Source organism: Physeter macrocephalus, chromosome 8 (assembly GCF_002837175.3).
Source record: "Physeter macrocephalus isolate SW-GA chromosome 8, ASM283717v5, whole genome shotgun sequence".
Classification (NCBI taxonomy): Eukaryota; Metazoa; Chordata; class Mammalia; order Artiodactyla; family Physeteridae; genus Physeter; species Physeter macrocephalus.
Window position 1 is genome coordinate 124,403,457 of NC_041221.1, and position 16,604 is coordinate 124,420,060.

At 39.0% G+C, this 16,604-nt stretch overlaps 1 protein-coding gene across 4 annotated transcripts in view; it reads left to right on the plus strand.

Annotated features, from left to right (window-relative positions):
• Positions 1-1,150: 1,150 nt before the first annotated feature.
• Positions 1,151-16,604, plus strand: part of PRRC1 (proline rich coiled-coil 1) — a 46,033-nt gene continuing 30,579 nt past the window's right edge. Inside the window, exons 1-7 of one of the 4 annotated variants that reach the window (XM_007123463.4) lie at positions 1,385-1,552; positions 1,826-2,009; positions 6,522-6,657; positions 7,701-8,090; positions 10,357-10,517; positions 13,057-13,159; positions 15,433-15,596. In XM_007123463.4, coding sequence (XP_007123525.1) covers positions 6,543-6,657; positions 7,701-8,090; positions 10,357-10,517; positions 13,057-13,159; positions 15,433-15,596 — 933 coding nt within the window. In that variant the 5' untranslated portion in view covers positions 1,385-1,552; positions 1,826-2,009; positions 6,522-6,542. Of the gene's footprint in view, positions 1,304-1,384; positions 1,553-1,678; positions 1,785-1,825; positions 2,010-6,521; positions 6,658-7,700; positions 8,091-10,356; positions 10,518-13,056; positions 13,160-15,432; positions 15,597-16,604 lie in introns of those variants that run through there. The other 3 variants (XM_007123465.4, XM_007123462.4, XM_007123466.4) reach the window with 3 other exon arrangements.

A 16,604-nucleotide genomic window follows, 5' to 3' on the forward strand; every position in this document is an offset into this window, starting at 1 on the left:
TACTGTCAATAATAATCACCCTATTGACTTTCCTCAAAGTGCCCATCACAAACAGTACTTAGTTCTTTTATTTTCCTGCTCATAGCCTGCCTCTCCTGTGAGAAGATCTGCCTCTCCCTCAGTGTAAGGATCTTGTCTGTCTTGTTCATTCCTACATTTCCAGTACTGATGCTCAGCACATTGCAGCCACTAATAAATATTTGTTGAATGAATGAAGAAAGGAACAGTTCTTATAGCTATTAAGGGTGTAGACCAAAGAGGATAGAGATGGTAACTATTTTCAACACCAACCCAAACAGCACTTTCTGGAGAGTAACCTAGACAGACATCTACACACATTCTTATCGGGTGGGATAAGAGTCACTGCCAAAGGGAACAACCCACTGCAGCTGCAAATCATTTTGTCTGAAGTTAGGGCATAGTTAAATAGTATTAACACTTCAGTGAGGTATTGGTATTTTTAAATGCTTTCAGCTGTCAAGTCCGGGATATTATATTAATGCTAAATCTACAAATGAGTTCCTGAAGGAATTTGGGAACAATAAAAACAAGTTTTTCATGTGTTTACCACTCAGTTTAAAAAGTGCTTTCGTATGTCTTATTGTAACTCTGTTACCTGCTTGATTAGAGATGGCAAACAATATTATTCCTATCTTACAGATGGAATATGGAGACTTAGGGAGAATAAGTGACCTATACAAGGTCCCATGACTGCTCAAGTGGCATTAGGGCACTCCTGGACCTAAACAGGACTTCTGATTGCAAATTCTTTATATTCTTCCATTGCACTCTATTCATTGATTTATTTAGTGTACATTATTGAGCACCGACTTTCAGGAAATGTTTTAAGTGCAGCACGTAAGGTTAAGAAAGTGGATAATCTTTGGTTTTCCATTTAAAAAAATGTGTAATACATGAATGAACTTTGGGGGGGAAATCAAAAGAATGTGTAATACATGAATGAACTTTGGGGGGGAAATCAGTATGGTAGCTGCCACCGTGCTCTCTTCCTTGATGCAACCGCTATTATCTGGAAATCTTTGAAAATACATAGGATAAGTCTCCTGTTTCTGGAGCGAGGTCCTTCCTGGAGGCGGGGACTGGACTGGACGACCCGGGCTGGTTCATCGTCATCCCCGCGGGCGGCCACGGCACAAAGTGTGCTACACCCAGTAACAAGGGTTCCTTTCTCGCGTACGGAGGTTGCGGCGTGGAAAGTTAGGCAGTCCTGCTGGAGAATGCTCCTAGAGCTGGGCAGCACCCAGCCCTGCGGGCAGGAAGATCTTTGGCCCCAAGTACTCCGGCAAGTTTAATTTGCGGCCACGGGTCGGGGTTCCGGGCGAGCGAGACGGGGAGGGGCGCGGGGCGGGGCGGCGCGCGGCCGACGTGGCAGCGCAGGAACGTGCACCTACGGTGGCCATCTTGGAGGCGGGCGCGCGCGCGGCGAGCTCTTACCTGTATCTTGCTCGTCTTCTCGTAGTCGTAGTCCTACAGGTCAGCCTCTCTAGTCCCCGCTTTTCACTGCCCCGCAGACAGTCTCTCCGGCCCGCAGGTGAGCGTCAGCCTGGCAGTAACGCGGGTGCATGCGGGCGGCCGGACGGGACGCCGGCTCCCAAACCGGCGCCCTGGGGCGCCGTGGTGCGAGGTGGGCGGGCCAGCAGGCGCCCGGAGAGCGAGGGTAGTTTGGGAGTTCCGCCGTCGTGCACTCCGGGCGCGGACCGTGGGTGCATGCAGGGTTCAGGGTGCGCTTCGAGAGGCAGGCCGTTCCCGCCGCGGCTTACACGGTGGGTGCGGCCCGGGGTTCTTATCCGGCCCTTTGCTCCAGTTCAGGGACCGACTCCGGCGCCCCGGGCTGTTGGGCTCCACCTTCCACCGCGCTGGCCGGAGGGGAGAGAACGAGGAAGGAGCCCATTGACCTTAGCTCGGCCCAGCCCGGCCTGGAGACGTGGCAGAGCTTGCGGGGAGGCCGCTACCGCCTGAGAGACTCCTGGGTCAACAAATGGGGACGGGTAATGGGATGTAGCTTCCTTTCCCTTGGGTTCCCCCATCGGTGCCTAGCGCCGCTCCAGAGGGCTTTTGCAGTCGGCTCTTTGTTCGTTCCTGGGAACTGCTTCGGCCAAGTTTGCCGGATAGCCCGTTATCTAGATTGGCAGAATTTGTCCAGTCCAAGAGAGTTTTTGTCATTCCAAGTAGTTATTTTAAGAGACAACATGTACATTTCTGGGAACGTGACACATTTTGGCATTCCAGTCTTTTCCCTGTACAGCTGCTATTTTGTCAGTGAACATTTATGGAAGTTATTTGGGGATAAGAAGTGGGAATGCAGAGACAAAACTCGGACCTTCCTGTAGCAGTGCTCACTAAAGGGTAGTAGAGATTGTCTTTTGAACCGGTAATCAACAATAATAATCGCTTTTAACGAGCATTTACGTTTATCAAACCTTTTCTTGTATCTTTATAAGATACTTTTTTTTTTTTTCCAAACATTGACAGACTTTATTGTGGGGGGTTCCCACCTGGGAGCCCACCCTCTTAAATTAAAAAAAGTGCATGGAAAAGAAGGGATTTAGAAACTTTTGTACAATATCTACATTCTGGGCCCCCAGGGAAAGAAGGGGGCGATTGCTGGGTGGGCTGGAGGGGTGGAGGCAGAGCCCTTGCCACCTGCATGCCCACATCCCCCCTGAACATGAGGGTGGGGTGAGATGCTCTGGGAGGGACGAGGGGCAAGATGGCAGCGGGGGGCGTGGCAGGCAGCCACAGCTTCAGTTAAGGAACCGACGGTACGCGGGCCTCTCACTGTTGTGGCCTCTCACGTTGCGGAGCACAGGCTCCGGACGCGCAGGCTCAGCGGCCATGCTCACGGGCCCAGCCGCTCCGCGGCATGTGGGATCTTCCCGGACCGCGGCACGAACCTGTGTCCCCTGCATCGGCAGGCGGACTCTCAACCACTGCGCCACCAGGGAAGCCCAGCTGGCATCCTTTTTAACTGAAGAACCAAGACACAAGCAAATTGGAAGATCAGGGTCGGTCCAGAGACTGAGGACTCAATTTTCCAAGCCATTTCCATCACTTTTTCTTTAATGCTGATCCATTAATATCCTTTTTGGGTCGAGAATGAGCACTAGAACCTTTACCAACCCTGACACTTTGCTGTTACTTTTATCACAGGAGCTTTTCTTTAGTAGAAGTTATTATGTTTATGCATCCAAAATTTACCCAATATTGTCATTAAGCCAGTTCTCAAATAGTATGGCTTTTAAAGACAGAAAGAAATTGACCAATTATTCCATTTTATAGATTGTATTCATTGGACAGGTTCTTTTGCAAATGCATTCATTAATATTTATCTTTAAATATGACTTCTACTAATTACTATGAGAATTGGTAACATCTGTTGGAGGAAGATGAATAACCAGTGGACAAATGAGATGGGGAAAAGAGGTAGCTTTGTCAGGGAGTGATAAAGTCCCCAGAAGGCCATTCTGTCCCTGATTATCTTCGTCTGTAGGTATTGAATGAAAGGATTTTGCTTCCCTGGATACCTGTTTTCTACTTACTGCCACAGATCTTTCCTCTACATTCACAACAGACCTTTTGGAAAGTGTTGTACATATTTGCTTCACCTCGCACCTCAGTCCAGTGGAAATTGGCTTCTATCCCCACTCCTTCTATGGAAACGGCTCTCACTGAGTTTTATCTCCAGTTTGGCAAATCTGTTGACTTTTTCATATATCATCCTATTTGTCTTTTCTGTAGCGTTTGATACTGTTGCCCATTCCTACCTTGAAACACTCTTCTCTGGCTTTTGGACACCACAGCCTCCTGGTTTTCTTCCTATCTTTCTGGTCTTTCATTCTTCTCTGCAGGCTTTTTTTTTCTCCTGGGCTCTTCTTCAAGGGTTCGTTGGGCCATCTTCTTTTTTCTCTTGGTCTTCTCAGATAATTTCTTTTCAGCACATGACTTTAGAGACTATCAGTAAACTGATGAAGCCCACATTTATGTGGTTTCTGAGCTGCCGACCAAGTCAGCGGTACTTGGATGTTTCAAGGAGCTTGAACTTAGCATGTCCAGTATTAAATACTGCATAATCCCTCCTCTCCCAAGATGTCAGACATACACCTTGACCTCCTCCAGTGTTCCCTGTCTTACTGAATGGCACCATCATCTCTCCAGTTGTGCAAGTCATGCCTCTCCCCCTCCTGGACCCCATATACAGTCTATCACTGAGTGTTAACCACCTAAACATTTCTTGAGTCTATCCACTCTCTCCATCTCCACTATCATCACCTTAGTCTGGGGCCAGATAACTCTTTCTTGTGGGGGCCATCCTGTGCATTGTAGGATTTTTAGCATTATCCCCAGCCTTTACCTACTAGATGCCAGTAATACCCCCTAGTTCTGACAAACAAATATGTCTCCAGACATTGCCAAATGACCCTTGCGGGGGAGAGGGGAAGAATCACCCTCCTCCACTCCCCATTTGAGAATCACTAACCTAGGATGTTATTTGAACTACTTCTATATCCTTCTTAATGGTCTCTCTGCATGTACTCTGACTGCCCTATGGCACAAACTGCATACTGTGGTCAGAGGAATTTTTCCAAAACACAAATATGAATTGCCAAAAGCTGGAATCAGCTTAAATGTCCTTCAACAAATAAATGGATAAGCAAACAGTGGTACAACTATAAAATGGAATACTCTTCAGCAATAAAGAACCAACCATTGATATATCCAACAACTTGGATGGATCTTAAGAGCATTCTGTTGAGTGAAAAAAGCCAATCTCAAAAAGTTGTGTGCTGTATGATTCTATTTATGTAACATTCATGAAATGAGAAAATGGTAGAGAACAGTTGGTTGCCAGAGCTTATGGTTGATGAGAGGGTGTGACCAAGGAGCAGCATGTGGGAGTTTCTTTGGGGTGATGGAACAGTTGTGTGTCCTGATTGTGGTGGTAGCTACATGAGTCAGTGCATATGATGAAACTTCATAGAACTACACACACACACACACACACACACACAAACACACACACACACACACACACACACACACACACGTGAATGTAAAAACAGGTGAAATCCAAGTAAGGTCTGTAGTTCAGTTACTCGCATTGTACCAATGTTAATTTCCTGGGTTTTATCACCGTTGTCTAGTTATGTAGGATGCCATCATTGGCAGAAACTGGGTTTAAGGTACTCATGAAGTCTGCTATATTTTGGCATCTTCTTGTGAATCTGGAATTTCTTCAAACAAGTGAAAAGACCCAATATGTCATTCCCAGTTTGAATGCCCCACAGTGACTTTCTGTTCTTAAAAGACCCAACTCTTCAATTTGGCTTATACGTCTCAGCACAGTCTGAGCTCCTGTCCATGTCTCCGGTCCTCATTATTCCTTTCTGCTTTTTGCTGCATGCATTTTCTTGAATGTGTCAATGTTCCTCAACCTTCCAGGGCCTTTATACCTTCTCTGTATTCACTTTTTCTGGCATGTGCCCTCTTTAGCTCCTTTCCCTTGCCTAATTAAATTCTGATTGTCCCTCAGATCTCAGCTTATATGTGACTTCTTGGGGAACCCTTTTCTGTCCGCAAGTCAAAACCGTATTCCCAGAGAGCAGAATTGTTCTTGCTCTCAGAGCACATCATTCAGGCTATGGTTCAGTGTTACGTTGCTGTTATTGTTTGACTGTCTTCCGGACTGGACTTTAAGTCCAGTTTGTTTGTTTTGCTACACTGTATTTCCAGAGGCACCAGTACAGTGCTTGGCAAGTGGTTGACCGTCACTGAATATTTGTTAAATGAGTAAAAACTTCAAAAACTTATTTGGTAGGTTTAGAAGTTTTGATTTTATACTTGAGGCAGGCTTGAAAATTTGTAATTTTTAAGGAAGTTTTCCCACATTTTGTAACCCATTTTTGACTGTTAGGTCGAAATGCTATCTAGTGGCATTTTTGCCACAGTTAACTTTTCTAAAACCCGAGACATATCATTTAGCCATTATGGGGCACATTTTAGAACGTAGACTAAGAAAACCTGGGAATCGAGCACAGTAAAAAAATTTTTTTTTACTGTTAACAAGAGTAGCCCGCGTACACTGCTTAATGAGAGAGGAAGTGTTTCAAGAATACTTTAAATAATTTATTTTTATTTTAAAAGTAATAGTGACTGGAATCTAGATATAAATCTACCATGCATTCATGTGGCAGAAATTAAATTAGTAATTTACTATTTGAAATATATTGGGTAATTAATTACTTAGTTAATGTAAAATTATTTCTCAGTAATGGAGTAGGTGTATGAAAATGTCTCAGATTGTTTGCACAGTAAATATTCTCACAGACTATTTTCGTAGGAATTTTGACAAACCCTTCACCTGGAGATAAGTGGCATTATAAACAGTAAAGACAGACATCTGTCTGTTGATTATTTTAAAAAGCTATTCTCTCACTATACAAGGTTTAAAAATATACTTTTTATTACTGTGTAATATTTATTGCATTTTAATATTTTTACAGTTTTACCGTAATTGAAGAAAAATGATGGAAGAGAGTGGAATAGAGACAACACCACCTGGGACTCCTCCACCAAGTTCAGCGGGACTGGCTGTCGCTGCCACAGCGGCACAGCCGTCTTCCCCGCCAGCCCCTTTAGGTACGTGCAGTTGTCTAGCATCAGTATGTTTTGAGGATAGTCAAGATGCTGTCATCTTTTCTCAGAGTCATTTAAAAAAGCATAGAGGCATACCTCATGAGTCACATGAATTTTTTTGTTTCCCAGTGCATATAAAAAATTACGGTTACACTATACTGTAGTCTATTAAGTGTGCAATATATTATGTCTAAAAATAGAATGTATGTACCTTAAGTAAAAACTTTGCTAAAGTATTGCTTAAAAATGCTCGTCATCATCTGAGCTTTTATCGAGTTGTAATCTTTTTGCATTAGTAACATCAAAGATCATGGATCACCATAACAAATATAATAATAATGAAAAAGTTTGAAATGTTGTGAGAATTACCAAAATGTCACACAGAGACATGAAGAACAAACACTGTTGGGAAAAATGGTGCTGATAGACTTGCTTGACACAAGGGTTGCCACAACCCTTCAATTTGTAAAGCGGAGCAAAATAAAATAAGGTGTGCCTGTATATTAAAAATTCTGTAATCTTTGCCAGGATGAAGGGAGATAGCCTTTTTTAATTTAAGCCCGAAGACAGAAAACATATATGTTTTGCTTTATCTTAACTTTAGTTCTTTATGTTCATTCTGACTAGATATCATTGTTATGACAGAGATATCCTAACAAGTATGTGTTAGCTTTGTCTAATGTTCTGTGACTTTGTGGTGATTAACCTTCTGACCAAAGTTTGAGCCTTAAATTGTGAGGTTTTATGCTCATATCAGCAGGGATGAAAAACGGCTTTATTTTATTAAAAACACATCGAAACAAACAAAAACACAAAGGTCTGCAATACCATAACTTAATTTTACATAGCTGCCGCTTTTACTTATGGGAGTTGAAAGTCATTTGCACTCAGTCATAGTCGTATATTTCAAATCACACATTTAAAAATAACTCTTGGGATAGGGTCTGTTAAATTTTAAAATTTCCCAAGAAGACAGTAATGAGACACTGAAAACTAAGTGAAAAACATTTCCCTGACGCATTTTTTTCCTGCCCTCCTTTTTCTAGCTGCAGCCAGCACTTTCTCTTCTCCAAGTGTGTCCACTGTGCCGCCCCTGCCGCCACACGCGTACTCCACCCCTCAGCAGTCCCTGCCTCCTGTGAAGCCTTCGCCACCCTTGCCCTTTGTGCCTCCTTCACCGGTCCCTTCTGGTCCCCCACTCATTACCTCTTTACCACCTCATGCTTCTCCACCAAGTGCTGCTGCCTTCAGTAACCCTCCTTTATCCCACTTCCCGCCTTCCACCTGTGCCCCAGATGCTCCCTTACCTGCCCCCGCTTCGGGTCCTCCCACCTCGGGATTCTCTGTCGGCTCAGCCTATGACATTACACGAGGACATGCAGGAAGAGCTCCCCAGACACCCCTGATGCCGTCTTTTTCTGCACCTCCGGTGACAGGTAATTCTCTCTCTCACTGATACTTTGAAACAAGTGGTTATGGTGAATGTTTTATTTATTTTTTAAAAAACAGCTTTATTGAGGTATAATTCACATACAATTCAACCCTTTCATGTGTACCGTTTAATAGTTGTTACTGTATTTATCGAGTTGTGCAGCCATCACCAAAATCAATTTTAGAACCTTTTAATCACCCCAAAAGAAACCCCGTACCTATTAGCTGTCACTCCCTCCTTCCTCCCAATCCTCATGGCCCTCAGAACCACTAATCTACTTTCTGTTTCTATGAATTTGCTTAATTTGAACAGTTCATATAAATGGACTCATAATATGTATCTTTTGTGACTTAGTGTAATATTTTCAAGATTCATCCATGTTGTAGCATGTGTCAGAACTTCCTTTTAAGACTGAATAATATTCCATTGTATGGATATACCACGTTTTGTTTATTCATTTCATCAGTTGATAAACTATTGGGTTGTTTGCACTTTTTGCCTATTGTGAATACTGATTTTATGAACCTTTGTGTGTAGGGTTTTATGTGAACATGTTTTCATTTCTCTTGGGTTTATACCTAGGTGCAGAATTGCTGACTTTTTTTTTTCCTGGAGGGTTTTTTTTTTAATTGAAGTATAATTGCTTTACAACATGTGTTAGTTTCAGGTGTACAGCATAGTTATTCAGTTATACATATATCTATATTCTTTTTCAGATTCTTTTCCATTATAGGTTATTACAAGATATTGAGTAGAGTTCCATGTGCTATACAGTAGGTCCTAGTTGTTTATCTGTTTTATATATAGTAGTGTGTATCTGTTAATCCCAAACTCCTAATTTATCCACTCCTCCTTTGATAACCATAAGGTTTTTTTGTATGTCTGTGAGTCTATTTCTGTTTTATAAATAAGTTCATTTGCACCATTTTTTAGATTCCACATATAAGTGATACCATATGATACTTTGTCTGATTTACTTCACTTAGTATGATAATCTCTAGGTACATCCATGTTGCTGCAAATGGCATTATTTCATTCTTTTTTATGGCTGAGTAACGTTCCATTGTATATGTGTGTATATATATATATATATATATATATATATCTCCATTCAGTTGTCGATGGACATTTAGGTTGCTTCCATGTCTTGCCTGTTGTAAATAGTGCTGTGCTGTGAACATTGGGGTGCATGTCAGAATTGCTGACTTTTGAACAGCTACCAGACTATTTTCCAAAGCAGCTGCACCATTTTACTTTCTCACCAGCGGTGTATGAGGGGTCCAGTTACCATGCATGAATGTTTCATTCCCTTTTCCTTGATCTCCAGAGCTTCCTATTTTCATTCAAATTATTAAAATAAAGCTGATGTTACTTAATATATGATTTTTATATGATATAAAACTTAGTACATGATTAGTATGTGGAATGTCAGACAGAATTCGAAAATTTTGTCCTAACATTTTGTGCAGTTATAGAGAAACATCAAGGTGAAGTCTGAGAGTTTGTTTTAAAGCTTTACTTAAAAAATTATCAGGACTGAATGGTCCAGGGAGTAGTTTTATTTAGCCAGGTAAAAGTTCAAAAACAAATAAGTGTATGTGCCATAAGTTGGTGGAATTGTACTATTTTATTTTCTAGGTCAGTTACACCTACTTTTTCGACTTCCCTGGAATGGTTATTGGAAATCAATATCAAAACTTCATCCTGTCATGTTCTGCCTATTGTTTCTCATTTTAGGAAAAGAAATAATTTTGTTGTGATTTTATAATCCAACTTGGCTTGTCTACCTTAACAAATAAAATTTTTTCAAGAGTACAAGTATGACACCTATGTGTATGTATATGTGAATTTTTTTTTGAGTTAAAATAGGGTATATGGATATGTTTACTAATTTTTACATGCTTTTTGTATGATGGGCTTGAGTGCTCATATCAGTTATTTTTATGCTTTAAAGAGATTCAAACTATAGCTGTATGCATCCAAGTGCTCATAGGGCAAACATGAAGTACTTTGGGATGTATATTTTCTGTCCATTTTCGGGGCACTTGGTGTAAGCTTATGAAGAGGGAAAGAAATTTCTTCTTTGGAATTTTGTATATTTTATAAAGGTTTAGGTGATTCTTTGAGCTCATATCTCAGTGTTGAAATGCCTGAGTATATAGTTACATTATTAAAGCTGTTTTGAACTACTCATCTCATATATTGTGTCTTCTTTTTATGGAATTTTTATGGAATAAATTACATATATTAACATTTTTGCCATTAACTAGGTATTTTGCCAACTCCCATTACTCAGCAAGCTGGTTTGACATCTCTGGCACAGGGAACTGGAACCACATCAGCCATAACTTTTCCAGAGGAGCAAGAAGATCCTAGAATTGGTAGAGGGCAGGATGAAGCATCTGCTGGTGGACTCTGGGGTTTTATTAAGGTAAGGGGTGTTTACTTTAAAAATCACGTTTAATTTTTTGATTATAAAACAGATATTCATTAGAGAGAATTTTGAAAATAGAAAGAGATGTAAGGAAAAATTTAAATACCTTTTATTCTTATTACACTTTTTCTATAGTTCCTCTGTCTTTTGGATGCGCATATCTATGTAAATGTATCTCTTAGTGAAAAGCAAACTGGAGTAGTGACACATGGACACAATTTTGTGTCTTTTGTTTGTCTTTACCTAGTGTGTATCATGAACATCTTCCCAGCTATAATTCTTCAGGCTACTTTGCCCAACATGTCATTGCAATTATTTCCCATGTTTTATTTCACTTACCTGTTATTGGCATTTTCTAATTGTAATTCTTATTAATTAAATTATGATGAGCACTCTTGTATGCCAATCTTTATGTGCATCTCTGTTTTATCAGAGTTAATTCTTGGTAAATGTCAGTGTGGACATTTTAAAAATTACTGATACATATTGCTCTCCAGGAAGGTTATACCAAGATACACTGTCATAACATCATTCATTTGCCAGCAGTGATTTTATTAATTGAAATATATTATTTTCTAATTTGATAGGCAAAAAAGTAATACCTTGTTTAAATTTGCATTTCTTTGTTACTCAATTTGAACTTTTTTTAATGTGATTTTTGGTCATTTGTATTTTTATTTTGTGAAGTCTGTATTCATATTCTTTGCTCAGTTTTGAGTTGGGATGAGTTTCTTTTTTAATGAATTGATAAGAACTCTTTATGTAAGAAGAATATTTTATTATATGCTATCATATGTTGCAGTAGCCTCCATTTTTATCTTACATTTCAACTTTATTATGCTTTATTGACACAAGCCTTCTAAATTTTGGGGAGTCATTTCTATCAGTTTTTTAAAATGTTAAAAATGACATTTACCTACTATATTATATGATAATTTTTTTTTATGATTTCTTCTTTCTTGTGGTTTCATTTTTTTTACTTACCAAGTTGATATAGCTGATACTTACTTTACTATATTATATGAGGTAGAAGTCAAACTTAATTTTTTTCCAACCACTTAATCGACTGTTCCAAAATCATATCCCAGTGATTTGATATGTTACCTTTACCTTAGTTACTAAATTGTGTGTTAACCTCAGTTTCTGCGCTCTGTATTTTATTTCACTGCTTTGCCTGTCCTTGCAACAGTACCACACTATTTTAATTATTGTAACTGTTTATTTATTACACTAATATTTATTGAAAGCCTACTCTGTGCTGAGGTGGGGATGAAGAGTATTCATAGATGAGTCAGATAGAAAAGTCAGTTCTGAGTCTCTGCATTCATAAAGGCAGATCAGCATTTGGTTTGTGTAAGTTTGCTGTTTTCTCTTCAAAGTTTTTCTTTGCTGGTCTTTTCTATTTATTTTTCTTAATGAATTTTGGAATCGCTTTGTAACGTTCCCCTCAATATTCTGAGGGTTTGGCTGCAATTTAATTACATATTAAACGTATTTTTAAGTTGGTACCTGGTTAAACTGATTTACAGCGTTTGAGTTTTATGTATCAGAAAGATGGCATTTTTCTAAGCTTCTTTATATCACTTTGTGCTTTTTAAAGGTCTTCTTTATGTAGAGACTGTCACTTCTTTTCCTCGTTAAGAGCATGTGTCAGCATGTCAATTACCAGTTGTAATACTTAGTTCAACCCTACAGATCTTGTAAATAACTCTTCTAATATTCAGCATAAGATGGGTGGAAAGTCTTAAATATCAGTGTTATGAACTCATCTGTTTTTCTGAATCACCTTAGTTTAATGGTAGGTTGGGACAGGTGGAATCATGGCCTGTTAGCCAGATGCCATCTCTAAGTCTCTTCGACTGTGGGAGAAGCATAGATGGAAGGAAATACTCAGATCTGGTTCCTTCTGTCTAATAGTGTGGTTTTAGGAATTCAGAGGACTAGGACTGGCTTTATTAAAAGGGAGAATTTGGGAACAAAACAAATAGGAAGTAGGAAAAAAGAAACTTTCATAGAACAGAGTATTATATATTAAGGTAATAAGTAACTGTTCTGGGAAATAAATATAAGAAATGTTTTTACTGTTTTTATTTTTATATTAGGGAACAAAATATGAGTCTTCAGAGACATCCAATTACAATCTTTATTTGGAACCTTGATGGACAAGTTTTGCCTAGTCTTTTATATAGATAAATAAATAGTAATGAAAGGAAATAAAAATATAGGTATACATAGAAACGATATAAACATATATATATGTATACAATAAACATGCTTCCCAGGCCAGTGTTGCTCGAAGTGGGGTCAGTAGATTGCTGTCAATCTATGATGAGATGAGAAGAGAAATTGAGAGGAAGGATTATGAAATTTCATAACAATTTGACATTGCCATAACATTAGTTTTCTTATATTTTACAAAAGTATAGGTCTGCAGTGCGTTGGAAACTTAAAAAAATTTTTTTTTTTCCTCGCCATCCGGTAATCATGGTGTTCTTTGCTTAGAATGAGTATTTACCTGTGAATTTGTTCTGTGCAGGGTGTGGCTGGGAACCCTATGGTGAAATCTGTGCTTGATAAAACAAAACATTCAGTAGAAAGCATGATTACAACGCTGGACCCTGGCATGGCTCCATATATCAGTATGTACTTAAAATAGAGAAGCATCTGCCATAGAAAGTATGTGCTCGTGTCAGCCACTGAGTGTAATCCCACAGGTCTTGTAATTAGTGAAAATCCTCCTATATTCTTACATTGATTGTCAGTCTTGGTTTTGGTACTTTTAATTCACCTTTTTCTTAGTCACCATTAAATAAATTTTGAAAACTTCCCAGAATGAACTTTGGAGGAGTAAAAATGATTTGAATTATTAGTATACTTACTGATTTTAGTTATGAATATGGTTAGTGTTGCTTTATATGAATTTTACCATTCATTGTGGACATTTGAAGTGTTGCTTTGTTCATGTTTGGTTTTGACATTTCTCCAGTTATCTATTTTAATTAAATGTGTTTATGTGTAACTCAGGAATAAAATTTTTATAGGCTGTTAATCTATTTACTAATAATATGTCATTACTAGGTTTGTTGGGAAAGCTATTTTAATCACCTTTGAACCCTCATTACCAAGAATCCTCCAGACGGTTAACTGGAGGATTAATTTTTATGTACATATACAGTAAGTGAAATAACATAATCTCTTAGCAGGATTTGTGACCAATTATTAATAATTCTGTTGAAGATAACAATTTAGTGGCCAAAGCTATGCACCAGGTACTTGAACAGAGATTTTCAGTAACAATAAAAAGTCAGTAGCTTTCATAAGTCTTGAGTCTGTTGGTAATTGTCTAGTAAATGTCAAAGGGCAAGACCTAATAATGATAAGTACAATTTATTAAATGCTTGATTTGCCAGATACTAATTCTCATAAGAGCTCTGCAAGCTAGGTGTTATTTTCCTCAAGTTTTAGATGAGGAACTTGTGTTCAGAGAGCTTTATTATTATCCTAGGTCACACAACTTGGTGGAGCTAAAACTTAGCTACTTTGCTTCCTTTTAAGTGGAAAATTGAATCAAAGAATTAACTCAGCTGAATTGTTCTCTGTGTTTGTAATTGCCAGGGTTTAGAAATTGGACCCTACCATATATACTGATTTCATATATTCATAATAATCAAGTTTGACATAATTAATGCAGTATATATGTTCCTCTCTTCACAAGCTCTTATTTTTAGTGAGGAAAAGAAAGGAATTAGTATTTTTGGAGCTCTTGTTGTTTTAATGGGTACTGTGTTAGATGGTGAAATCAATTACCTTATTTAATCCTTAGAGCAAGCCCTGTGAGGTGGCAGGAATTTTTCTGTGAGGAAACAAGCTCAGTGACTTCCCCAAGGTAATGAAGCTAGTAAGTGATAAAATCAGGACTCAAACCAAAGACTTTTCTCAGTCCAGTACTCTGTATGACATCCAGAAAAAGGAAAATAAAATGGGGAGAGAAAGATACAAAATGAAATTTCTGTTATTAGAAGATATAACATATAATCTTAATCACCTATAAAAAGCAATAATACTGAGTGTGAAAAAGCTATTGACAGGCAGCAAAAACGAGACCATTTGGATCTAATAAAACTCTAGTAAAACTTACCATGTTTTCATACAAATATTTTAGAAATCACCATAACAATTTCAAATGTATCAAGAAAGCACAAGAACTATTAGAAATGGACTTTAACACAGTTTCAACATTTTTTTGATTAGCTTTCCCTTTATAATCATTAAAAGTGGCATGAGTCATCACAAAAAACCGAAAAACTTTTTGAGCTGAAGCCTAATGGAACAGTACTTAGCTAGATAGGGTTAAGAGATATGTCCCACATGGAGAAAAAAGAAAAACATATAGTCTTCCTATTCTTTCCTATGGTAACCCTTGCTTTTAGGTTTTAATAATTTAAGAAATTCCAGTAAAGATGGGATCTGTGGAACATTGTTTCAATCAGGAAAAAAGAAATCCATAATAAAAAGCCCAAATATTTGGAAAATATTTTCAGCTGTTCCAAAAGATACTGAGGAAAAGCATTGTTTCTAGGGCAAAATATTTCACAGTACAAACAGCTTTCTTGAGAAATCTCAGAGTAAGATGCCATTAGATGACAGGGTGAAATGTGTCTGCTTGCATCAGGCAGTGTAGTGAAAAGATACAGACCTAGATTTGAGTCCTGACATCATCGCTAAGTAGCTGTGTTACCTCGGGCGAGACCTTATCAGCCTCAGTTTCCTCAGCCAATAAAAAGGTAATCTATAGCTTGCATCGTTTTGCCGGGTTAAGAGTAATTATGTAATAAAATGTGAGTGCCTGGTAATAATTTTGAGAATTTCATTATTTTAATTTGGAATTGAAATTTTCTTCTGGTCTTTGTAGAATCTGGAGGTGAACTGGACATTGTAGTGACCTCAAATAAAGAAGTAAAAGTTGCCGCTGTCCGAGATGCCTTCCAGGAGGTCTTTGGCTTAGCTGTGGTGATAGGGGAAGCTGGACAGTCCGGCATTGCCCCACAACCAGTGGGCTATGCAGCTGGATTAAAAGTGAGTAATAGAGCATCTTTTTCAGGATATAGTAGCTGGCAGTTCATTTTTTAAAATTTCTGATGATAATCTTATGGTCTATATGGAGCTTTTGGGTTTTTACATACTGAAATATTGATTCGGTTTTTTTTTTTTTTTTTTTTTTTTTTTTTCTGTGGTATGCGGGCCTTCCTCTGTTGTGGCCTCTCCCGTTGCGGAGCACAGGCTTCGGACGCGCAGGCCCAGCGGCCACGGCCCACGGGCCCAGCCGCTCCGCGGCACGTGGGATCCCCCCACAGCGGGGCGCGAACCCGGTTCCCCTGCATCGGCAGGCGGACGCGCAACCACTGCGCCACCAGGGAGGCCCTGATTTGGTTTTTAATTAGACAATTCTGTAGTGTTAGGAAGATACAGTGGAGTTTTAATCTAAAGAAACCTAAAGTAGGTTTTGATTATCGGGGGAGGGGAGGAACCACATGCCAAGAGGACAGAAAGAGAGCAGTTTTAGTCCTGAAAGAGATCTTCTTAACCCAGTATTAACGTTTAAATCCATTATTGAAATTATAATATCCCTTGAATCCCATAAGCTTTTTATTACTGTCACTATTAATAATACTTTACACTTTATGTATTTCTTCATGGTTTATGGGATTTTCATATATTTGGAAGTTTCCAGAGTAGTAATGGGGTTCTAGGAAGCAGGTTGTAAAAATACCTGGCAAAGTCCCCCTTTTCCCTTGTATTTTCCATTACGGAAAAACCCGAACGAACTTTTTGGCCAACCCAGTACTTGGTAAGGGGACTCAGCACTCATCCAGAAAGTTTTCTTAACTTTCTTTGAGTCTTCCCTTTCCCTGTCCTTTTAACTACCTTGCCTTAGAGACCCGACTAGCTGGCATGTTATAGGCACAAAGCCTGTATATAACCAGTGTGCCAAGGTCTCATCAGCATATAGAGACCTATTAAATTACATTACCAGTAGTAATGCACTTACCAAAGGAAGACACTGCCATAGTTTTTGGTAGTGAG